We start from the raw sequence: 19320 nt of genomic DNA on the forward strand, positions 1-19320 counted from the left end.
ATATACAATATACAATATAATATATAATATATAATATACAATATACTATATACTATATACCATATACTATATACTATATAATATATACTATATAATATATAATATTACAACTATATACTATGTAATATACAGTAAAATATAATGTATAATGTAATATAATAATATGCTATTATATAACATATTATATATAATAGATATGTGTTATGTATCTTGTAATATATTATACATAGCTAGTGTAATACATATTTTTATAATATGTATTTTATAATATATAACATATACTATATACATGATGCATATAATTATAATATAATATATATATTATTAAAGAACTATAAACTTGTTGGAAGGAGGAAGGGATTTACAAAAGAGCTTTCCATAAGACTGTGAACATATTTGTTATCATATTTATTATTCACACCAAAGACTGGGAGTGGGAAACTCAAGCTTATGGAAAGAGGGAAATTCGAATCCTCTAAACCATTTCTTTGCATTGCTCCAGCCCTCAAGGAACTGTGGAAATGACACTCACACACCTTAGTGATGTTAGAGCTGGCTGGGAAACTTTCCTGGCATGTCAAATGTCATGACACACTGGGGCTAGAGTCTGGTAATGACAGGATCTGATAGCTGTTACATCGCTAGCAAATTATGGAGCCTTTGATGCCGTTCCCCTGTGTGTTAAAGTGTCCAAGTCAAAAGAACCACACAACTATATTATATTGCTTTTTTCTTTTGCGTCCACCCATGTTTTCTAATATGGCAATTTGTTTTGAGAAGTATTTTATTTGATTTTTTTCATCCTTAAAAAATTTAGAGAAGATTCTGGAAGCAATCCATAAACCAGGTTGACTGAAAACTCAGAGATCTGCCTCCTAAGTACTGAGATTAAAATCATATGTCGCCATGGTCAGCTTTATGATTTTTGATTCTTCTCCTGGAACTAAAATATATCCTCCTTCAAAGAAAGCCACCTCTGACCTGTGCTTGAAAAAGAGGCCACCATAGCCTCTCCTTTTGTTTGCTGTCCTCTTCCCACACAGAATTGACCAATTATTTAGCGTACATTCTGGGCTGAAAAGCCTACACCAGAACGTCTCCTTTTGGGTTCTGATACTTTTTTCCGTGAAGTACTCTTGTCAGGCCCCAGCAGAACAGAGAGCATTGGGCGAGACCACAACTATTGCTTACTCTTCTGCAATGAAGGATCAGAGACAGGACAGGAAGCATGACTTCTGAGATCTCTTAGAGCTCTACTGTTCTGATTTTGGGTTCTGAGGTTCAGAGAAGGGAGTTCTAAAGCTTTGGGGCCATAGGTCTTTCCCTCTCATCAATGCATATATATTTATGATTCTGCAAGCCATTATGTGTCCCTTGTGGGGGGTAGGTAAATGGCCACCCTAATCCAGAACTGCAGGCCCTGCCCTCAACACTGGGTGCTGCAGCTCAACCTGTATTGCAGGCTGCGCGTCAGCTTTGGTGGGAGTGTGCACGGGGGCGTGGCGGAGGCGTGTCCAGGGCGGGGCCAAGGCGGCGCACGCCGCGCCCTCAGCGGAGCAAGAGGCCGAGCTTGCTGCATTGCAGCCGCCGCGGCGCCGCTCGGCTCCTCACTTCCAACAATGGCGGCTCCGAGCCCGAGCGGCGGCGGCGGCTCCGGGGGCGGTGGCGGCACCCCGGGGCCCATCGGGCCTCCAGCTTCTGGCCACCCGGCGGTCAGCAGCATGCAGGGTAAGGACGGTGGACGCGCAGAGACCCCGGGGCCCCTCGAGAGGCGCTCGGCCGAGCCGCGGCCTGTGAGCCTCCGCGTCCCCGGGGCTGTCTGAGGAAGCCGCCCGAGCTTCGCGTCTCGGGCCCGGCCTCGCCCCGGGGTCCCCGTCTGGGCCCGGTTTCGGTGAGCGCTGTGGCTGCTCTGGCTCCTTTGGCTCCTCCGGCTCAGGCCCACCTGGCGGCCCCCGCCCGTGGCTCACCTGGCGCCCGCGGGCTCCGGGAACGCGCGCGGCCGGGCCTCTGGCTCGCAGGTCGGCCGCATCCCGGCCCTCGGCCCCACCGCCCCCGCGCGCCGCAGTGGGGCCGGCTCAGGGCCATCTTGCACTTCACGGTGCGCCGCTGGAATAGGGCCACCGCGCTGTCCCCCCCACGTCCCCAAAACTTTGCAGGGTGTCTGCGTGGGAGGGTTGGGGGTTTGCGAGGCCCTGTGCCACCTGTAAGGTGGATAGACAGCCATTGGCCCGGGAGAGGCGTTTCCACCCAGGCCCGAGATGTGTGTTATCCTTGCATGCAGAAAAGAAAATCAGATAAAAATAGAAGACCGAGTTCTTCTGAAAGGGAGAGAGATTCAGGAAACCGAATGGCAGAGGTCAAAGTGATCTGTGTCTGGGCATCTGAGGCAGTTCTCCTGTAATGGCCTTTCCCCACGGGGAGGCTTTAGGAGCTATGTGTGGGTTTTGACAGGGGGTGTTGTGGAAATAACAGGCCCGAGGCCATTTCTTAAGGGGGGATTGACACAGGCAGCCCAGAAATCTCTTGACAACTTTAGCAAACGGTTTAATGTTGAATTATTAGAGTCGTTTGGATATTTTTGGTATCAGTATGACTATGTTTTCTTTTTGGTTCAACTCTTCATAAAGGGCTCCTTGTGTCTAGTGAAGTTCAACAGATTATATGTTGAATATTTCATGTTTATGGCAGCATACCATGAATTGGGCAGCAGAAATACGATCTGTATTTACATCCCTTCCCATAAGAAAAATGTATGGGATAGTATATAAGCAGATCAAGCACTTCATTCAGAAGATATATTCTGTACAGGTCCCAAGCTAATTAATTCAAATTTAGTTAGTTATTGCATTTCTGCTATGCTCCATAGCACATTATACAGAATACAAGATGGATTTTCTTTTTCTCACACCTTTACTGTTTGTTAAGGTAATTTGGGTTTATCTCCTCTTTTGCCCTGTCCTCAATGGGTGACTTAAAGTTTAAATATTTTAAGGGTAGAGACAGAGCCTGATTTGAGTTCAGTCCTCGGGACATAAGCCACAGGAGAGAACTGATTTCCTCAACTTGTCCTCTGATCTCTGCACTTGAATACACAATAAATAACTTAGTAAAACAGTGTATATATTTCAGGATTGTGTGTGTGTTTTGGGGGAAGAGGCTGACAGTTTGAAAAACCTGTATACATTTTTTTTTTCTTGTTCAGAAAATACTGAGCAAGTGCTTAGAGCCAGCATAGAGCTCTGTCTTGAGTGTATAGAGACCAGTGAAGCCAGCTGTCTCACCTCTGATGGAGCATGTCCCTCTGAGGGTGGAGGAGGGAAGAGATGGAGGTAAACAGGAGAAATGGCTTTAAAAAAATGAAGGCAACAAGCTGGGTTTTGTGATAGAAGATAACAGGGCCATCTCCTTGATGAGCTGACTGAGAAAGCCTGTCTGGAAAGAACAGAGATGGGGTCTAGGCAGTGAGAACAGTGAAGAGGGAAGACCCTCTAGGAACTCAGAGTCACATGGTCAACAATTCTGGTGTTCTTTACTCTCCGACTCTGCTTTTTGATATCTGCTTTTTAATATCTTAAAAGGGCCCTAAACTGTCTTAGAATTATTGCTGAGTTTTTAAAAGACCTATGAGAGAGAGAGACAGAGACAGAGACAGAGACAGAGACAGACAGAGAGAGACAGAGAGAAACGGAGAGGGAAAGAGAGAGAAAGAGTGAAAATGAGAGAATGTTTGTATGTATGTATATATGAGCACTGCTTGGTGCTGGAAAGGTCAGAAGAGGTCATCAAACCTTTGGGGCTGGCTTTACAGATGGCTCTGAGGTACCAAGTGAATGCTGGGAATCAAACATGGCTCCCCTGCAAAAGCAACAAGTGTTTTTAAACTCCTGAGGCACTTCTCCAGTCCCTGTTTTATTTTTGTTTTTATCTTTACTGATACATCTTTCCTTGAGGCAAGAACATGCACATTATATCCTGTTTTGAACCTGTTTTGATTGCTCAGAATTAAGTGCTTGAAATGTTTAAGGTGTTGTGTAGCATAATCAAAATTAGGAAGCTTGAGCTTAAGCAGCAAATTATTTTTTTCTAGGTTTGAGGCAAACTGTTTTTTTTTTTTTCACCAGTGTCTGTCTTTGCATTTATTTTTATTCTTTTTGAGATTATGTCTTTTGGAGTTTCCCAGGCAGCCTCCCATTTCATTATCTTGCTACTCAAAAGACTGCCTTTCTTGGAGTTGCTCATGTTCAGGTCTTACTGACCAGCAGATTCAGGTGTAGAACATAGGATTCTAGTTCAGCAGCCATTGAGGATGACTAGTCCAGGAGGATAGGCACTTTGCTTGACCAAAGGGCTTTGTAGTGTTTCATGGCTTGACATCTGTGACCCAACTGTGATACAAAGTTGGAAACATTATTTCCATTATATTGTAATGCTTAATGGCCAGAGCTCTGGAATCCTGAGTTTGACTCCCATCCTCATCCCACCTCACCAGGACTTAAGCTTTTTGTGAGTATAGTGTTTAGCCTCTGTAAACCTCTGTTTCTTACTTGGAAAGTAAGAATAATGACTATCCCACAGGCACAAAGACAATGCACACAAAGCATGGGACCCAGCATACAGTAAAGATGCCATGCATGTTGGCCATCAACATTCTCATCTGTTATTTCCACTGGTTCCTATCTCTTTACCCTGTGTGTTCCCAGTCTCTTGTGATCAACTTACATATTTCCTTTCTAGGCATTATTGTGTGTGGGTTGGACACTTCTAACCTGTTGATGTCACTATTTTTGACTATTAAGGAACCTTATTTTTAGAATTCCAGAGAAGAGTTTGTTCAACTTCAAACTCTAAATCCTTGTTGTTTTCTGGATCTGAGATTCTCAGATGATGATAATGCTGTTGTGTTTGAGGTGCTCTTGTAGCTGTAAACAGGTTGTGGGCTGCCCATAGCTGGAATGGGAATTGTAGCAACTTTGGCTTCTTAACAGTCATCATTTGTTCATTTTGTTACATTTTCACAGAGTGGTTGTGCTTCTGATTTGGCCACTGTTAAAGCATTCTTCCCACAGAGTCTCAGCTAATAGAGAATAGTAGCTGATTTTGCTATTACTCATGTTTGAGCTTTCATTCATTCTGACTCACTCTGTTTTTGAACTTCCTCATGTCCATATACAGAGTACAAACATTTACAAGCTGAATATGCTCTTTCCATCCCCACACCCATTCCTTCTTTGATTATTTGGTGAGTAAAACTATCAAAATGTAGATCTACTTGCCAAGTTGGGTAAATAGTATTATAAAAATATACTAGACATTAGGATATGCCTTTTTTTGAGAAAGAAAAAATAGATGAGCCATTATTAAATTAGCCTCAATTCTCAATATTTAGTTAGAAATTGAAAAAAGTATTTCCCCAATAATTGAGAGTTTGAAAAATCATTTCTTTGATAATTTGTCATCACAGACAGATTTAACTGAGGTTTCTTGCGTGGTATGGTACTGTGTAATAGTGTAATTCTTTAGCTCAAGAAATTTTAGTGAACTTAAAATGTATAACTGCTATCTTAATATTAAGGAGACTTTCTAGTGGTGTCTTGTAAAAGCCCAGGAATTTAGCCAAGTTAGTGGAAGCATATCAGGTGCTCAATCTCAGGTGAGCTGGGCATAAGTCTAGGACCTAATGTTCCATGAAGTCACCATGGGCATGTTAGAGAATAACAAATATTCTGGTGAATAAAGCTTTCCAGCTGAGAGTTGAGTAACTTCAACAACGAAACACAGCAGGATGATTGCTTCTGTGCTAGTAGCTTTACTTCTGCATAGAGCAGGGTCTTAGAAACAAGACTTCAAAGTTGGAAGGATGCTGCATTTAGACTAGGAAATACCAAGGTTTAGAGTGTGCCATATGCATACAATCCATCCTTGGGAAATTACCAGATTTTTCTAATTTTCCATAATTTCTCATCTATTAAAAGAAAAGATACATAACTTATATAGAGACTGTTTTAAGAATCACATTAATGCATGTGAAAATGTCTTATATCATAAAATACTATGGATGTGTAATGATTATTACAAATGATATTGACCTATTTTAGCTGCTAGTCATTTACTATGTAGTGAATTTAAAAGATCTTAAAATGTGATAAGGTGAATTTATTGTAAGACTTAAGGAGACTGGGAAGCTGACTCAGTCTGTAAAGTACTTGCTACACAAGCATGAGGCCCTGAGTTTGGATCCCCATCTCCCATGTAAAAAGCTGGGCATGGCAGAATGCATCTGTAGCTCTAGCCCTGGGAGTCAAGTATAAAAAGATTTCTGTTTGCTGGTCAACAGGTTCAGTGAGAAATGCTGTCTCAAAAAATAAGTTGGACAACAATTAAAGAAGATAGTGTATATTGACTTGTGGTTTATATATGCACATGCATCTGAATGTACACATGTACATACATAATAAAAAAGATGGCTGTGAAAAAAACAGAGCCTTAAACTTGAGTAATTGAGAAATGTCTCTTTAAAAGTGCTTTTTCGAAGTGGTTAGCATAGCTAGAATTATTTATTTATTTATTTATTTATTTATTGTCTTGCCCTGTATGCTGAACTTACATTTGTAATTCTCCTAAGGGTTGGGTCTACAGATGTGTAGCAGCATGTCCAGTTTAGAATCCCATTGATTCTGAAAAGCACTGAACCATTTGTAGAGTACTTTCTGTACAAGTAGCTATAGGATAAATGTGTGTTTGATTTTCTTACTGTATTGATGTAATATTGTTTCTCCTTAAACCTTAAGTATAAGTGTAGAGTATGTGACTAATGCCCACTGTGGGGCAAGCATTTTATATGTGCCAGTTAAAGTAAAAGTGTAAGTAACGATTTAAGATCAGTCTGCTTTTCTCTTCCTAGCAATATTTAAATGTATAAAACAAATATTAAAAAAAAATCCTGGTTTTGATTTAGTATGTGGTCTAAAGAATTGAACTTGGGGTGGGCTTGTAGCTGAGTTGATAGAGTGCTGCCTAATGTGCAAGCAGCCCTGGGTTCTAGCCTAAGCACTATGTAAACATTGAGTGTAATACAGATTATGCTCTAGCACTGGGGAGGTGAAGGCAGAAGGAAGAGAGCTCATTCAGCATCATCCTCCACTAAATAGTGGGTTCAAGGCAAGCCTGGGATATAGAAGACTATTACACACACACACACACACACACACACACACACACACACAAATAAAAATTTAAAATTTAGACAACACTAGATCCTGACATCAGACAGTGAATCCTATAGTTGCCTGTTTGTTTCAAAATACTGTTTCTTTGTATGTACATGTAGTTTGCACAGGTGTGTGTGTGTGTGTGTGTGTGTGTAAGGATGTAGGCAGATGGGGAAATCAACCTGGAGACCTTTAGTTAATGTAGACTGGATAGCTAATGAGCTTCAGAGAGCCCTATGTCTAATACCCCTGGTCTGGGGTTACAGGTACATGCTATTTATATCTGGACTTTTATATGGATATTAGATAATAAACTTGGATCCTTGTGTTTGCACTGTTATAGCTACTTTTGTGTAGCTATGATAAAATGCCTTGACAAAAGCAACTCAAGGAAGGAAGGCTTTATTCTGGCTCATAGTTCCAGGGTACAGTCCATCATTGCAGGAGTCATGGAGACAGGGATTTGAAGTTGCTGGCCACACTGTGTTCACAGTCATGAAGAAGACAGTGATTGTGCTTGTGTTCAGCTCACTTGCCTTTTTACACATTCTGTCCAGAATCCCAGCCCAGGAACCCTGTGCCTCCCACCCCCTATGCCCTGCCCCAGAATAACAGGGCTCTTTAACTTATTAAAGATAATCCTCCACCCAGGTAATTCTAGATCATATCAAGTTGACAACTGAGATTAACTATCACACATGGTGATACTTTAATATGCACTTTACTGCCAGCTCCAAATGCCGTTTCTTTTACTATCATTTAACATGACGTGGTATTATATTAATACAGCTTAGTAAATTAGTTCTCCCCTAAAGCACATGTTGAAATTCTCTTGTGTGCCTCTAAAAGTGAGAACATATTTAATAAGATTAAGAAATAATCTTTTAGAATACATATTTTCTCACTTTTTGTCTGATGTACCTTAGATGACATGGTGAAAGGAGTCCTAAGATCAGCTAAACTGTGGTGACACTGGAAAAGGAGCATCAGCCGGTAGTTAACACTGCCAAGGTGGGCCTTTCAAAGGAGAAAACAGGCATGGGCAGCTTACTCTTCAGGAACAGCACCTTGTTCCCACCACTAGGGAAGAGGATAGAAGTGGGTAGTGCACGGACCTTTTACAGCTCTATTGTCTTTTATCTTACTCAAGATTGCTGAAACAATTTTTTAAAAGGATAAGAAAAGTGTTGCTACATGTATTTGTGTGTGCATATTTGGGGGTGGAATTGGGGTTACGCACACTAATAAATAGCATGTTTATATGTATTGGGTGTGTGAGTTTGCCAGGAAATGACATTAAGTGTCTCTTCTGATTGTATCTTATTTTATGTGTATGGATATTTTGCATGCATGTATGTATGTGTATCATAGGCATGCCTGGTGCCTGAAAGGCCAGAAGAGGGCATTGTATCTTCTGGAACTGGAGGTACAGATGGTTGTGAGCCACCATGTGGGTGCTGGGAATTGAACCCAGGTCCCCTGGAAGAGCAGCCAGTGTTTGTAACAGTGGACCCATCTCTTCAGCCTCTCTTCTGATTCTTTTGACAGTTCCTTTAGGATCTGGGTCAGGTATGTGTAAGGAAGAAATAATCACTTTAGAGAATGTCAGACGACACCAGACTGTGCCTAGTAAGAGCCACAGATGAAATAGTGTTTGTTTTTGTCTCTGTTCATACACCATAATGTTGACACAGAAGATTGCTGTGATACCCAAAGGTGTGCACATTTCTCCTTACTAGCAAGCCAGTTTTGCTCAGTGACTTCTACTTCAGTTCTGATACTATTTGTTAGGAGGTCAGAATTGATTGATTGCACAGCTTGGTCATCCCATCTTCACATGCCAGTCACAAGCTCAGAAATTGGAGGTCCAGGAAACAAGTTCACTGGTTTATTAGAAACAATATTACAAGAGACACAGAGAAGATACCTACGGCAAGATAAGGAGAGGGAGCCTGGAGCTTTGGGTCACTCTCTAGGTCTGAATATGGAGACTTCATTGTGTAGCCTATGTTCATAGACTAGATGGGGAAATCTAGCAAGGCTGGTCTGCTTTATAATTGTGGCCTCTCCAAGCTGCATTCCTCCCTTCAGGTTATGGGTCAGAACTCCTCTGGAATGAGGAAGTCTACTGCAGGACAAGGGTAGGTCAGAAAAATCCCTTATTTTGGGTGGTAGGGTTTGAACTCAGGTTCTCAAGCATGCTGAGCAGAGTGGCATGCCCAGTAGCCAGAGAAATTCAGTGCCAAGACTGACAAGTCTGGAAAGATTAGAGCTGCTAAGACCCTGTTGGGGAAGAGAAACTCTTGTTTCCATGGCCTGCCTTAGGGTAGGGAGTTATCAGCCATACATTGTAGGTGGAAGCCAAAATACGTATATCATAATGCCAAGGTGGTAGAATATGGGGTGTGAGGTTAGCCTAAGTTCTTCCTTGTTGCCTTGTTAGGTTCCTGGGAATATAAAGGGGGTGGACTTTGTGTAGGTTAAACTGCTCTGATGAATACCTGCAAAGGCAGGGAAGGCACTGTCAGTGTTGCTTCTCCAAGGGAGTGACCAGGATAGCTGTGACTACAGTAATGAACTTGCACTAGCATTTTAATCAGCCCAGAACCCCTCTGGGTCTTAGTGAGTCTGATAGAAGCTAGTCCTTACTTAATGTCACACAATTCTAAGTTGTTCCTCCTGGGAACAGTGATACATTGAACAATGTGGTATTCAGTTATGCAGCTAGAAAGGAGAGAGGGTTGTGGCTGTTGGTCACAAGGAGAAAAAGAGCTGGCATATATGGGCTATAAAATCCCATGTTTGAAAACATGGGAAGAATGTGATGACTGGTGTCTGAGTGATATAGACAACCTGGAATTACTAATTTAGAGAAGATCCATTTTGATAATGGCCAGAAATCAAAAGAAAATAGAAAGATCAGGAAAGCAGTCTGTCAAAGTACAATGAAAGTAGAAGTACAATGAAGTACAATGAAAGTAGAAGTTCATGCAAATTTAGCTAGCTAGATTTTAAAGCTATAGTGATAATGTTGTGCATAGCTGTGCTGTCAGAGACATGCCAGAATTTTGAGGTGAAAGTGGGAAGGTAGCCAACAATAATCTTTATGCTTCTGCTAGAAGAAAGGATTTGTAACAGGGTTGTGGCATGAGCCAGTATGGAGTCTGATTTCTTTGACTTTGGGTAGCTTCATGATGCCTTTTTGCAGCTGAATGCACACATTGAGCAGCTCAAAGCCCCTCAATGCTCAGATGAGAAGGATATGTACTGTGCTATACTGCCCACCCAGAGGAAGAGGAGCAGAGGTAACTGCAGAACTCAGAAGGGCTAATACACAGCCAAAGCGAGATTTAAACACAGCTTTCAACTCCGAGGCTACTAGACATTATCTTAACTTTATAGCTAACCCAAAAACCAGAGCTTAAGTGAAATGACTGAAGTTCCAAAGAGGGCCTGCAGTGCTGCTGTGATACCTCGTTACCTCTTCTTGAATGCTACTTAGCTTTTGCTTTTATTTTTACTTGTAGTATGACCAGGCTTTTAAAGTACTATGGAACATTTCCCTACAGTAAATTGTAGATCTCCAGTCACGATTAGTTAAAAGAGCTCAGAACTGAGGGCGAAAGTTAAGAGTGAGGGAGAAGTCTGGGGTGAGCCTGGGTAGAGAAATCCTCATATCTCCTTGTGGTCTTGGTGCTGTAGAATCTCCATGCTGCCTCTCTGGTTAGGGGAAGCAGAGATGGACTTGCCTAGGACCAGGAAAATAGAAGGATTTCCACTTGAGGCATAGGGAGATTGAAATGGAGGGTCATAAAGTTGAGTCCTAGGGAGTAGATAAGGATATCATGAAGTGAGGTAAGGCTTGTAGTTATCAGTTACTATCAAAAGATTAACCTGACATCTAGCACTCCCTAGATGGGGGACTTAGTGTCAGTGAATGGCAGGGTGGAGTATACAAGATGGGAGAAGCTGTAAATTGAGTAAATGTGTATATTAGTGGGACTGTACAAGCTACAAAGATTTAGATGTTGAGGGTAGGTCTCCTCATGGTTTTATTCTTAACTGTCTACGTAGGATCTTTGAGTATAATGAGCCCAGTAAACTACTGGGCACTAACTTTCTGACTTGCACAGGTCTTTTACACAGACACATGGGGGATAAAATAATTTACTTTGAATAGTTCTTTTAAAAACACATTTAATTAATGTTTTGAAAAGTGATAGAATTACCAAAGAAATGGTGAAATACTGTGTTGTGGTTAATTTGCCTTTTGCTTGTCAGTGGTGGCATGTCTTCCAGAGTGAGAAGTATTTTGTGGAAGTGAACAGATGAGGGCTTGGAATTCAGACACTTAAGTTTTCTCCTCCATAATTAATTAAAGGAGCAAGCTTATAGCTGTGCATCTATACCTTTTAACCTTCAGTTCACAATTCTGGGTTGATGGCAGAACTTAAAGTTGTAAGGATTTTGCTTAGCATTCAGACTAGGTTAGTTTTAATGTAGTACAGAAATAATTGATGATGGTTCACCATTCTCATTCTCCACTCCTTTCTTCCCTGAGCCATTCCTAAGCCACCCCACCTCTTTTTAAAATTTATCACAGACTTTACTTCCCCCACCTCTGTGTGTGTGTCCTCATATTCATTTTGACTCCTTTTATATACACATTTCAAGTGTTTGTTTGTGTATCTATTTATTTGATATTTTTGAGATAAAGTCTTGCTAAATAGCCATGGTTGGTCTGGACCTTGCTTTGAAGATCACTCTGGCCTATATTTCAGAGATCCTCCTGTTTTTCCTTCTGCCTCTGCCTCCCCAGTGCTAGGATTAAAGGCTTGAAACACTGCTTTTCTTGGTCCACTCTTTGTTCTCTGGTTCTCTCACCACCACCACCATTGCTATTTTGTTCTCTGGTTCTACCACCACCACCACCACCATCACCACCACCACCTCCTTCTCCTCCCCTTCTTCCTCTTCTTCCTTCTCCTCCTCCTCCTTCTCCTCCTTCTCCTCCTCTTCTTCCTCTTCTTCCTTTTCCTTCTCCTCCCCCTCTTCCTCTTCTTCCTTTTCCTCCTCCTCCTTCTCCTCCTCCTCCTCTTCCTTCTCCTCCTGCTGCTGCTGTTGCTGCTGCTGCTTTGAAGAGAAAGTTAACTGTTGTTTTCACATTGTTCCTTTGTTTCTCAGTCTCTCTCTAGTGATGATTGGGGTGTCTCTGTGCTGCATCCAGGGAACCTTTCCTCCTGACTTGTACTCTGCTTATTCAACTGCTAGGAGGCCGACTGGCTATTAGATAGATGCTTCAATATAAAGAGCATGCATATTAAGTGTTCTTCCTGTAATCTGTTCCTTCTGCATGGCTGATGGTATATCACCCTTGATATAGAGATTGGCTCTTAAGTGCTCTGCTGTCCAGGCTTCCCAGGACTTTGTAACCATGAAGTTTCCATTTCTGTTTCCTGTTTGATTGTCATTTGGGAAATTAAATGGTCAGCAATGGGTTACTTAGTTGTGTGAAAGTAACTAAGTAACTACATAAGCGGTTTTCAGCCTTTATTGTAAATGTAAAAATGTAACTATCTTCTTAAGAGTCTTAAGGATTTTGGCAACTGGATATGAAAGATTAGTTAAACTTATCTTCCCTTAGATTTGTCTCTTTCTTTTCCTTTTTAAAAAACATGTTTTGGAGGTTGGGGATTTAGCTCAGTGGTAGGGTGCTTGCCTAGCAAGCACAAGGCCCTGGGTTTGGTCCTCAGCTCTGAAAAAAAAAAAGACACACACACACACACACACACACACACACACACAAACCCCAAAACATGTTTTGGTTGAATTTGTGTAAACAATTAACCCCCTTTGTATTTTGTTTCCCAAAGCTATAATATATGTAAGTATAGGAAGATTTCTAAGAAAATCACCTGACAGAGTCAGTAAAATAGTGGATAAAGAATGTTTTGCAAAGGCAGTGGACTTCACTTTGATTTTTGAAATAGGTTCTTATTATGTGACTTCAGCTGCCTTCAAAGTAGTGATCCCCTACCTTGCCCTGGAGTACTAGGATTGCAGCTGCTTTACTTTGTAAGTGATTGACTGCACTGGGGCATTTGACAAATAATGACACATGGATGCAGTGCTTACCTAGGGTATAATAGGAGAGTTCACAGCGTTTCTTTCTGTAGTTTCTAAAACTCCTCATAGCATTTCTAAGGTCACCTTATTTAGGGGAGGGGATAAGGTCTTACTTGCTATATGGGCCAGGTTGGCCTCAAAGGAATCCTTCCACCGCTGCCCTCCTGAGTCCTGAAATTACAAAGCATACCATTACCCCAGCAAGGACCCCACCCCATTCCCCCCAACCCACCTACTATAGAAGAATTTTGCCTTTTATTTAGTGATTTTACTCTTGTCATTTGAGGTTAGCAGATTGTCTAGAAAATTTCATTTTATTTAAGTTTTAATAGCTTGTGAATTACTAAAATTTCTTAGTCATGGGTAATAATTAGCTTGAACACTTCTAAATTAGTTTTTGCTAGTAAAACAACTTGAAATATATTCTGGATTTATAGGTTGAGACCACTCAAAAATTGATGAAACAGCTTTAAAACTTTTTATTGAATATGTTGGAAAGATAACAACTAAGATGGTCTAAGATGATTTAGGCTGTGAATGCAATGCAGTGTATCTGACAGAGCTGAGTTTTACAGCAAGGCCTCTGCTGTCTTTGTCAGTGTGGTGGGGAAAGTGATCTGAACTGTTCTAGCGTTAGTTTTATTCATAGTGTAATATAAAGATGCAATGTTATGTTCTGATTTGTTTGTTTGATTTACAGCAAATGAACTGCAACTTATCTCTTTTACTTTAGGCTTTCAGATAAACTTCTGTGAAAAGGCACAAAGTAAGCTAAAATTTTGATATTCTGTTACTTTTTTTTTTTTTTTTCATATCCATCTTGGTATTGGGAATGTGTTCACTGTTATTTCAACTAACAGACCATGGGGATTTTTCACTGAGAGAGCTTCCATTTTTCATTCTGTTCCTTCTCATCCTTAGTTAAATTCTTGACTATACGTTGTTCTTGTTTTTACTTGAAACTTAAATAGGAAAAAGATGTGTATAGACATTCAGATGCAGTGGGCCTAGAAAAAAAAAAAGAAACTATTCAGACTTAATTGTAATTTAAATTACAAATCAAAACTTCACCTTTAAGACTGTAGTATAGAAAGCCCATATTGCTTGCAAAGATTATGCTTTTATTTAAAAGTATTTAATGTTTACTTTTTTTCTCTTTAAAGCAAATGTTGTTGCAATCATATCTCCATCCCACTACAACCCACCCCTGTCCTCTATTGGGACATTAGTCTTCATAGACTAAGTACTTCAGCCCTAAAATATCTAATAAGAGCTTTTATTTGCTAAGTGTTAAACAAATGTTGCATTAAAATGTAAATGAAAACTAAAACTTACAGAGTGTATTAGGATATTAGGATATGACTTAGCTCAGTCATAGCTCTTTGCCCATGTAAGTGCCAGCCTCTGGGTTTGAGTCCTAGCACCAGAGTGAATGAATGAAGATGTTTTGATTCATAGGATATAGAACAGAGTTTTTAAAATAAAAAAACAGCTTTTATAAAGTTAAAACAAAATACATTTTGAATTTTAAACATTTTAAAATACAAGGTTTTTTGTTTTGTTTTTTTAAGTCACATATGAAGGAGACTGCTCTAGTTTACAGGAAGACATTCCAAAATGATTTTTAACTTCTTCTTTGTGTCCAGGGAATAATGATGCCCATTTGATGTGTATCATTCTTCTGTTTTTTTCTTTTTTTTTTTTTATTGGATATTTTATTTATTTACATTTCAGATGCCATCCCCTTTCACAAATTAGTTTGTAGGGAAAGTTTAAACTCTTTCTGTTATATTAAAGCTGCTTTGTTTGTTTGGGGCTAGGAGGGTTCAGAAAGCTTAATTTTTATTGGCTGGATATTGTGGACATTTTCTTGGTAATGCATTGAGCACAAGTTTATTTCTTGAATGGGTTAACCAGGATGTGAATATGTGCTACATGATAGAGATGAGCCAGCAATATACTAGTATAAAAGTTTTTTAGTAAGCACATTATTATCTTCCTGTTAGCTTAAGTACTAAACCCAAAGTGTAAATCAATTCCTGCCCATAATGAACCTACAATTTTAAACTTGTAGTTTCTATTTTATGCCATCCTAATATCCTAATACACTCAGTAAGTTTTAGTTTTCATTTACATTTTAACATAAAGTTTACTTAATGCTTAGCAATTAAAAGCTCTTACTACATATATTAAGGTTGTTGTACTTAGAATTTATTATTGTATTCACTGTGTTCTCTTTGCCTTTAGTTCTTCTAAAGTTCTTTTGTGTGCATAAAACAAGAGACACATGTTTGTGTTAGCTCTAATGTGTGCAGGGATGCTAAGAGCTCTTAGGATAGGTTAGCAGTACTTGGAGTTCTGAGTGGCTCCGCCCTCTCCTGTTGCTGCAGCTCTGCATTCTTCATTGTTTCTGGCTGACTCCAGTAAGAGAGGCTTATTATCCAAAACCTATGGGAGCTTAACTGAGTGTGTGGGAGGGGCGTATGCAGGCACATTTGGCACTCACCTTTTCCTTCTCCTGCTTACTTAAGTTCTTGTTTTTCCTGGCTTTTCCCAACTCCCCCTTTATTTTTTCTACTTCTTTTTATTTTCTGCCTTTTAATATTCAACATCATTATATTCACTTCTTCATGAGGTACACATTGACACTAAGAACTATACAATGAGTGAGATTCCTGTACAGAAATTAATAAAAAGAGGCAACTGCCCTTAGTGGCTTCACAGTGTAGTGGGCAGAGTTGACTCCCCACTGATTGTCAATATCTAACACTGATGCTATGTGCAGACTGCTTAGAAACTGAAGCCAAGGTGAGAATGGTTGCAGGAGCTGATTTGTCTAGGACACCTTTATTTCTGCTGATTTCAAGAACAAACAGGCCTAAGGATGCTGTATGTCTCATATTCACTGCCTGCTTGCTTGCTTGCTTGCTTGCTTGTTTTTTCTTGAGATGGGGGGGGGGGGGGCAGGGTCTCACTTTGGTGCAAAGTTGGCCTTGAACTTGGTGCTCAAGTGGTCTTCCTGCCTCATCCTTCTGAACAGTTGGTATTGTAGGTACTTTTCACTATACCCCTTTCAGTTGTTGCTTTCTGTTGAGAGCTGGAGGCTCAGGGATCCTGTTATGGGCCTAACCTATTTCAGAGTCAAACAGCTGTCTATGTTGACTGATTCTGAAGGATTCAGGACAAAAACTCCACCTATCAGGGAGAGAAGAGGGAATAGGAGTGATGGGTGGCCAGCCTTCACCCAGCAGCATTTGTTTTTGTACAGATCATTGCTTATATTTTAGGATAAGGATAAACTTTGTATCTTAACACCTTTTTCTGTGATTTTACAAATTAAAAAATTTAAAGCGAAAATTCTAATGTTTGCATCAGTCTTCTAGTTTGCTTTAGAATGCAAACACAAGTTTGTTAATCACCATTTCTTTAAAAATTAAGAATTTGAAAACGTCAATTGAGTAGTTGTTCTGTTGATTCATACTTTTCCAGAAGTGCCAAAGGATGTTTCAGAATTAGGGAAACATATTCAATTAATCAATACTGTATATATCATACAGTAGTTGTAGGAGAGGCTGTAGCAAAGAACAGAAAATTCAGCATTTTCAAGGTGCAGTTGAAGCAGCAATACCCAAGTTTCCATCACAATCAGGAATGTTGTTTTCCAAGATGACCATGACTAATGGAAGCTCTGAGATATTAATGTTCTCATTGTTTGACATGCACAATTTTTGTTCTTTATGTTTCTGCAACACAATTCAAATCAGTTATTGTTGCCTGTTTTATGTTAGTAGAAGCTTACTGGAAATATGCATATGTTTATTTACATGTACAGGTAGTATAAGACTCCACTTTTAATTTGGGGTCCAGATTTTGGTAGAATTTGAATATTCACTTTGTATCTCATGTTTTTTAAATACATTATAGTCTACGCATGTCTGATTTTTTTATTTTATAAATATTTAAGATGATATATTTATTTTAGACAAAAATAATGTATGATAACTATGTTACATTTCTTCTAATACTGTTGGATCATTGAATTTTTTCTGAATGTAAAATTACTTGGAGAAATACTTTTACTTTTGTGAAAGTTCTAGATGTATAGTTCCTGCATTTCCATGACAGAACTTAAGGTAGTGCCTACTGGATAATCATGTTAAGAGACTACCATTGCTCTTGTAAATAGGCTTCTATAACTTATGACCAAGTTTGAATGCATCTATTGTCTTTCATAGATGAACTTTATAGTATAATTTGCTGGCTTTATAAAACCAGTCTCTGGAAGTGAAGGCAAAAGTTTACTTACTATGTTTTTTGAAAAAAAAAAATCTTTTTTCACAGAAATCAAGCTTGCCTAAGATCTGCCAAGCAGCTGACTTTGCAGTGGGTAGAGGACAAGAGTGATCTCTGTCACAGATCCTTGAACATAGGATTTTCCTCAGGAAATACCTGAAATTCTGTGCTAATCACATCAAGAGTATTTAGGAGGCTGTCTCAATAATTTAGTTTTTATTTCAGTGTATTTATCAGCCCATAGCAGAAGACTTCTTGGTCTCTCAGGAAAATTTGGCAGTATTATTTCTGCAGCTTTGCCTTTTACATTTTGGTTTACTTTAAAAATTTCTTGTGTCCAAGTGTTTTGCTTAGGAATGTTTGCATAGCAATAGACTGTTACCACTCCGATTCCTATGTCTCCACCCATAACCCAGACTGCTTGTAGCTCAAGCTGACCTTGGGATTTTACAACCACCCTTTTCAGGCTGGAATTACAAACATGTTCAATGCTCTTAGTTTCCAACCAAACTGTTATGTAGAAACCTATGTGCTACAGAGGTGACTGTTGTCCCTTGGTATTAAGTGAAATTAGACTACATTGGTAGTCATTTTTGGTGACACTGCATATTGATGTATTGGGGAAAGGTTTATATGTAGGAGAGAGGCATTCTATTAGCTGATTCTTCTTACTTTATTTTTTTTCATCTTTTTTTTTTTTTTTTTTTTTTTTTTTTGAGCCAGGATCTTGTAATGTATTATAGTCTGGCTTGAACTCAAAGTTACGATCCTCCTGCCTCAGTTTCTGAGTTCTGGGATTACAAACATGCACCTTTATACCTTTAATTGTGGAGCCTTTCTTTGAAGGGAGCATGTTTCCTGAATCTTTTCAGTCTTCGTAGTTTTCTGACCTGATTATAGAGTGTTTGTAAACGGTATTGTTTTGGCTTTATTGATGTACTATAGAGAACCAGGAAAAAGTAGTGGAGAGAGGACTAGTTCTTCATGTTTTAAATAAACTAAAGGCTTAAAAACTCATGGAGGGGCCCATGGCTCCAGCTGCATATGTGGCATAGGATGGCCTTGTTGGATATAAGTGGGAGGAGCAGCTCTTGGACCTGAGGGGGTTTGATGCCCCAGTATAGGGGAATGCCGGGGGAGAGGGAAGGTGGAAGTGGGCGGGTGGGTAGGGTACCATCATAGAGGGGAAAAAATAAAATCTACATTGTCCTCTTTTTTTTTCTTTTTTCTTTTTTTTTTTTAAAAAAAAAACTCATTTCTTTAAAAAAAGATTTATTTATTTGTATTATTTTATGTATATGTATGTATACCTACTTGTTTGTGTGTGCACCATATGTATGCAGGAGCCTTTAGGCCAGAAGAGGGTGTTGGAGCCCCAAAAACTGGAGTTATAGGTGACTGTGAGTTGCCTAATATGGCTAGGTACTGGGTGCTAGGAACTGAAGCTTGGTCCTTTGCAAGAGCAGTAAGTGTTCTTAACTGCATATCCCTCTCCAGCCCTAGCTGATTACATTTCTAAATTTGTAGTATCTGTAGTAAAAGTCTTGCAGCTAATGACTAAAATTTTATCATTTAGAAATTACTGTCTTCAGCTGAGGTTTTCTTAGGAAACAAAATGAACACATTTACTGCTTTTGAGTATTAGCATGGTTTATTTATATTGATATAGATGGTGAAGCTAGTTGACAAGAGA

At 39.6% G+C, this 19320-nt stretch overlaps 1 protein-coding gene across 3 annotated transcripts in view; it reads left to right on the forward strand.

Moving 5' to 3' along the window:
- The first annotated feature begins 1515 nt into the window (after nucleotides 1-1515).
- The window catches only part of Map2k4 (mitogen-activated protein kinase kinase 4), a 96862-nt gene continuing 79057 nt past the window's right edge, over nucleotides 1516-19320 (forward strand). Inside the window, exons 1-2 of one of the 3 annotated variants that reach the window (XM_034505684.2) lie at nucleotides 1549-1728; nucleotides 14068-14100. In XM_034505684.2, coding sequence (XP_034361575.1) covers nucleotides 1620-1728; nucleotides 14068-14100 — 142 coding nt within the window. In that variant the 5' untranslated portion in view covers nucleotides 1549-1619. Of the gene's footprint in view, nucleotides 1729-14067; nucleotides 14101-19320 lie in introns of all 3 variants that reach the window. The other 2 variants (XM_034505680.2, XM_034505682.2) reach the window with 2 other exon arrangements.

This window comes from Arvicanthis niloticus, chromosome 6, assembly GCF_011762505.2.
Source record: "Arvicanthis niloticus isolate mArvNil1 chromosome 6, mArvNil1.pat.X, whole genome shotgun sequence".
NCBI classification, from domain to species: Eukaryota; Metazoa; Chordata; class Mammalia; order Rodentia; family Muridae; genus Arvicanthis; species Arvicanthis niloticus.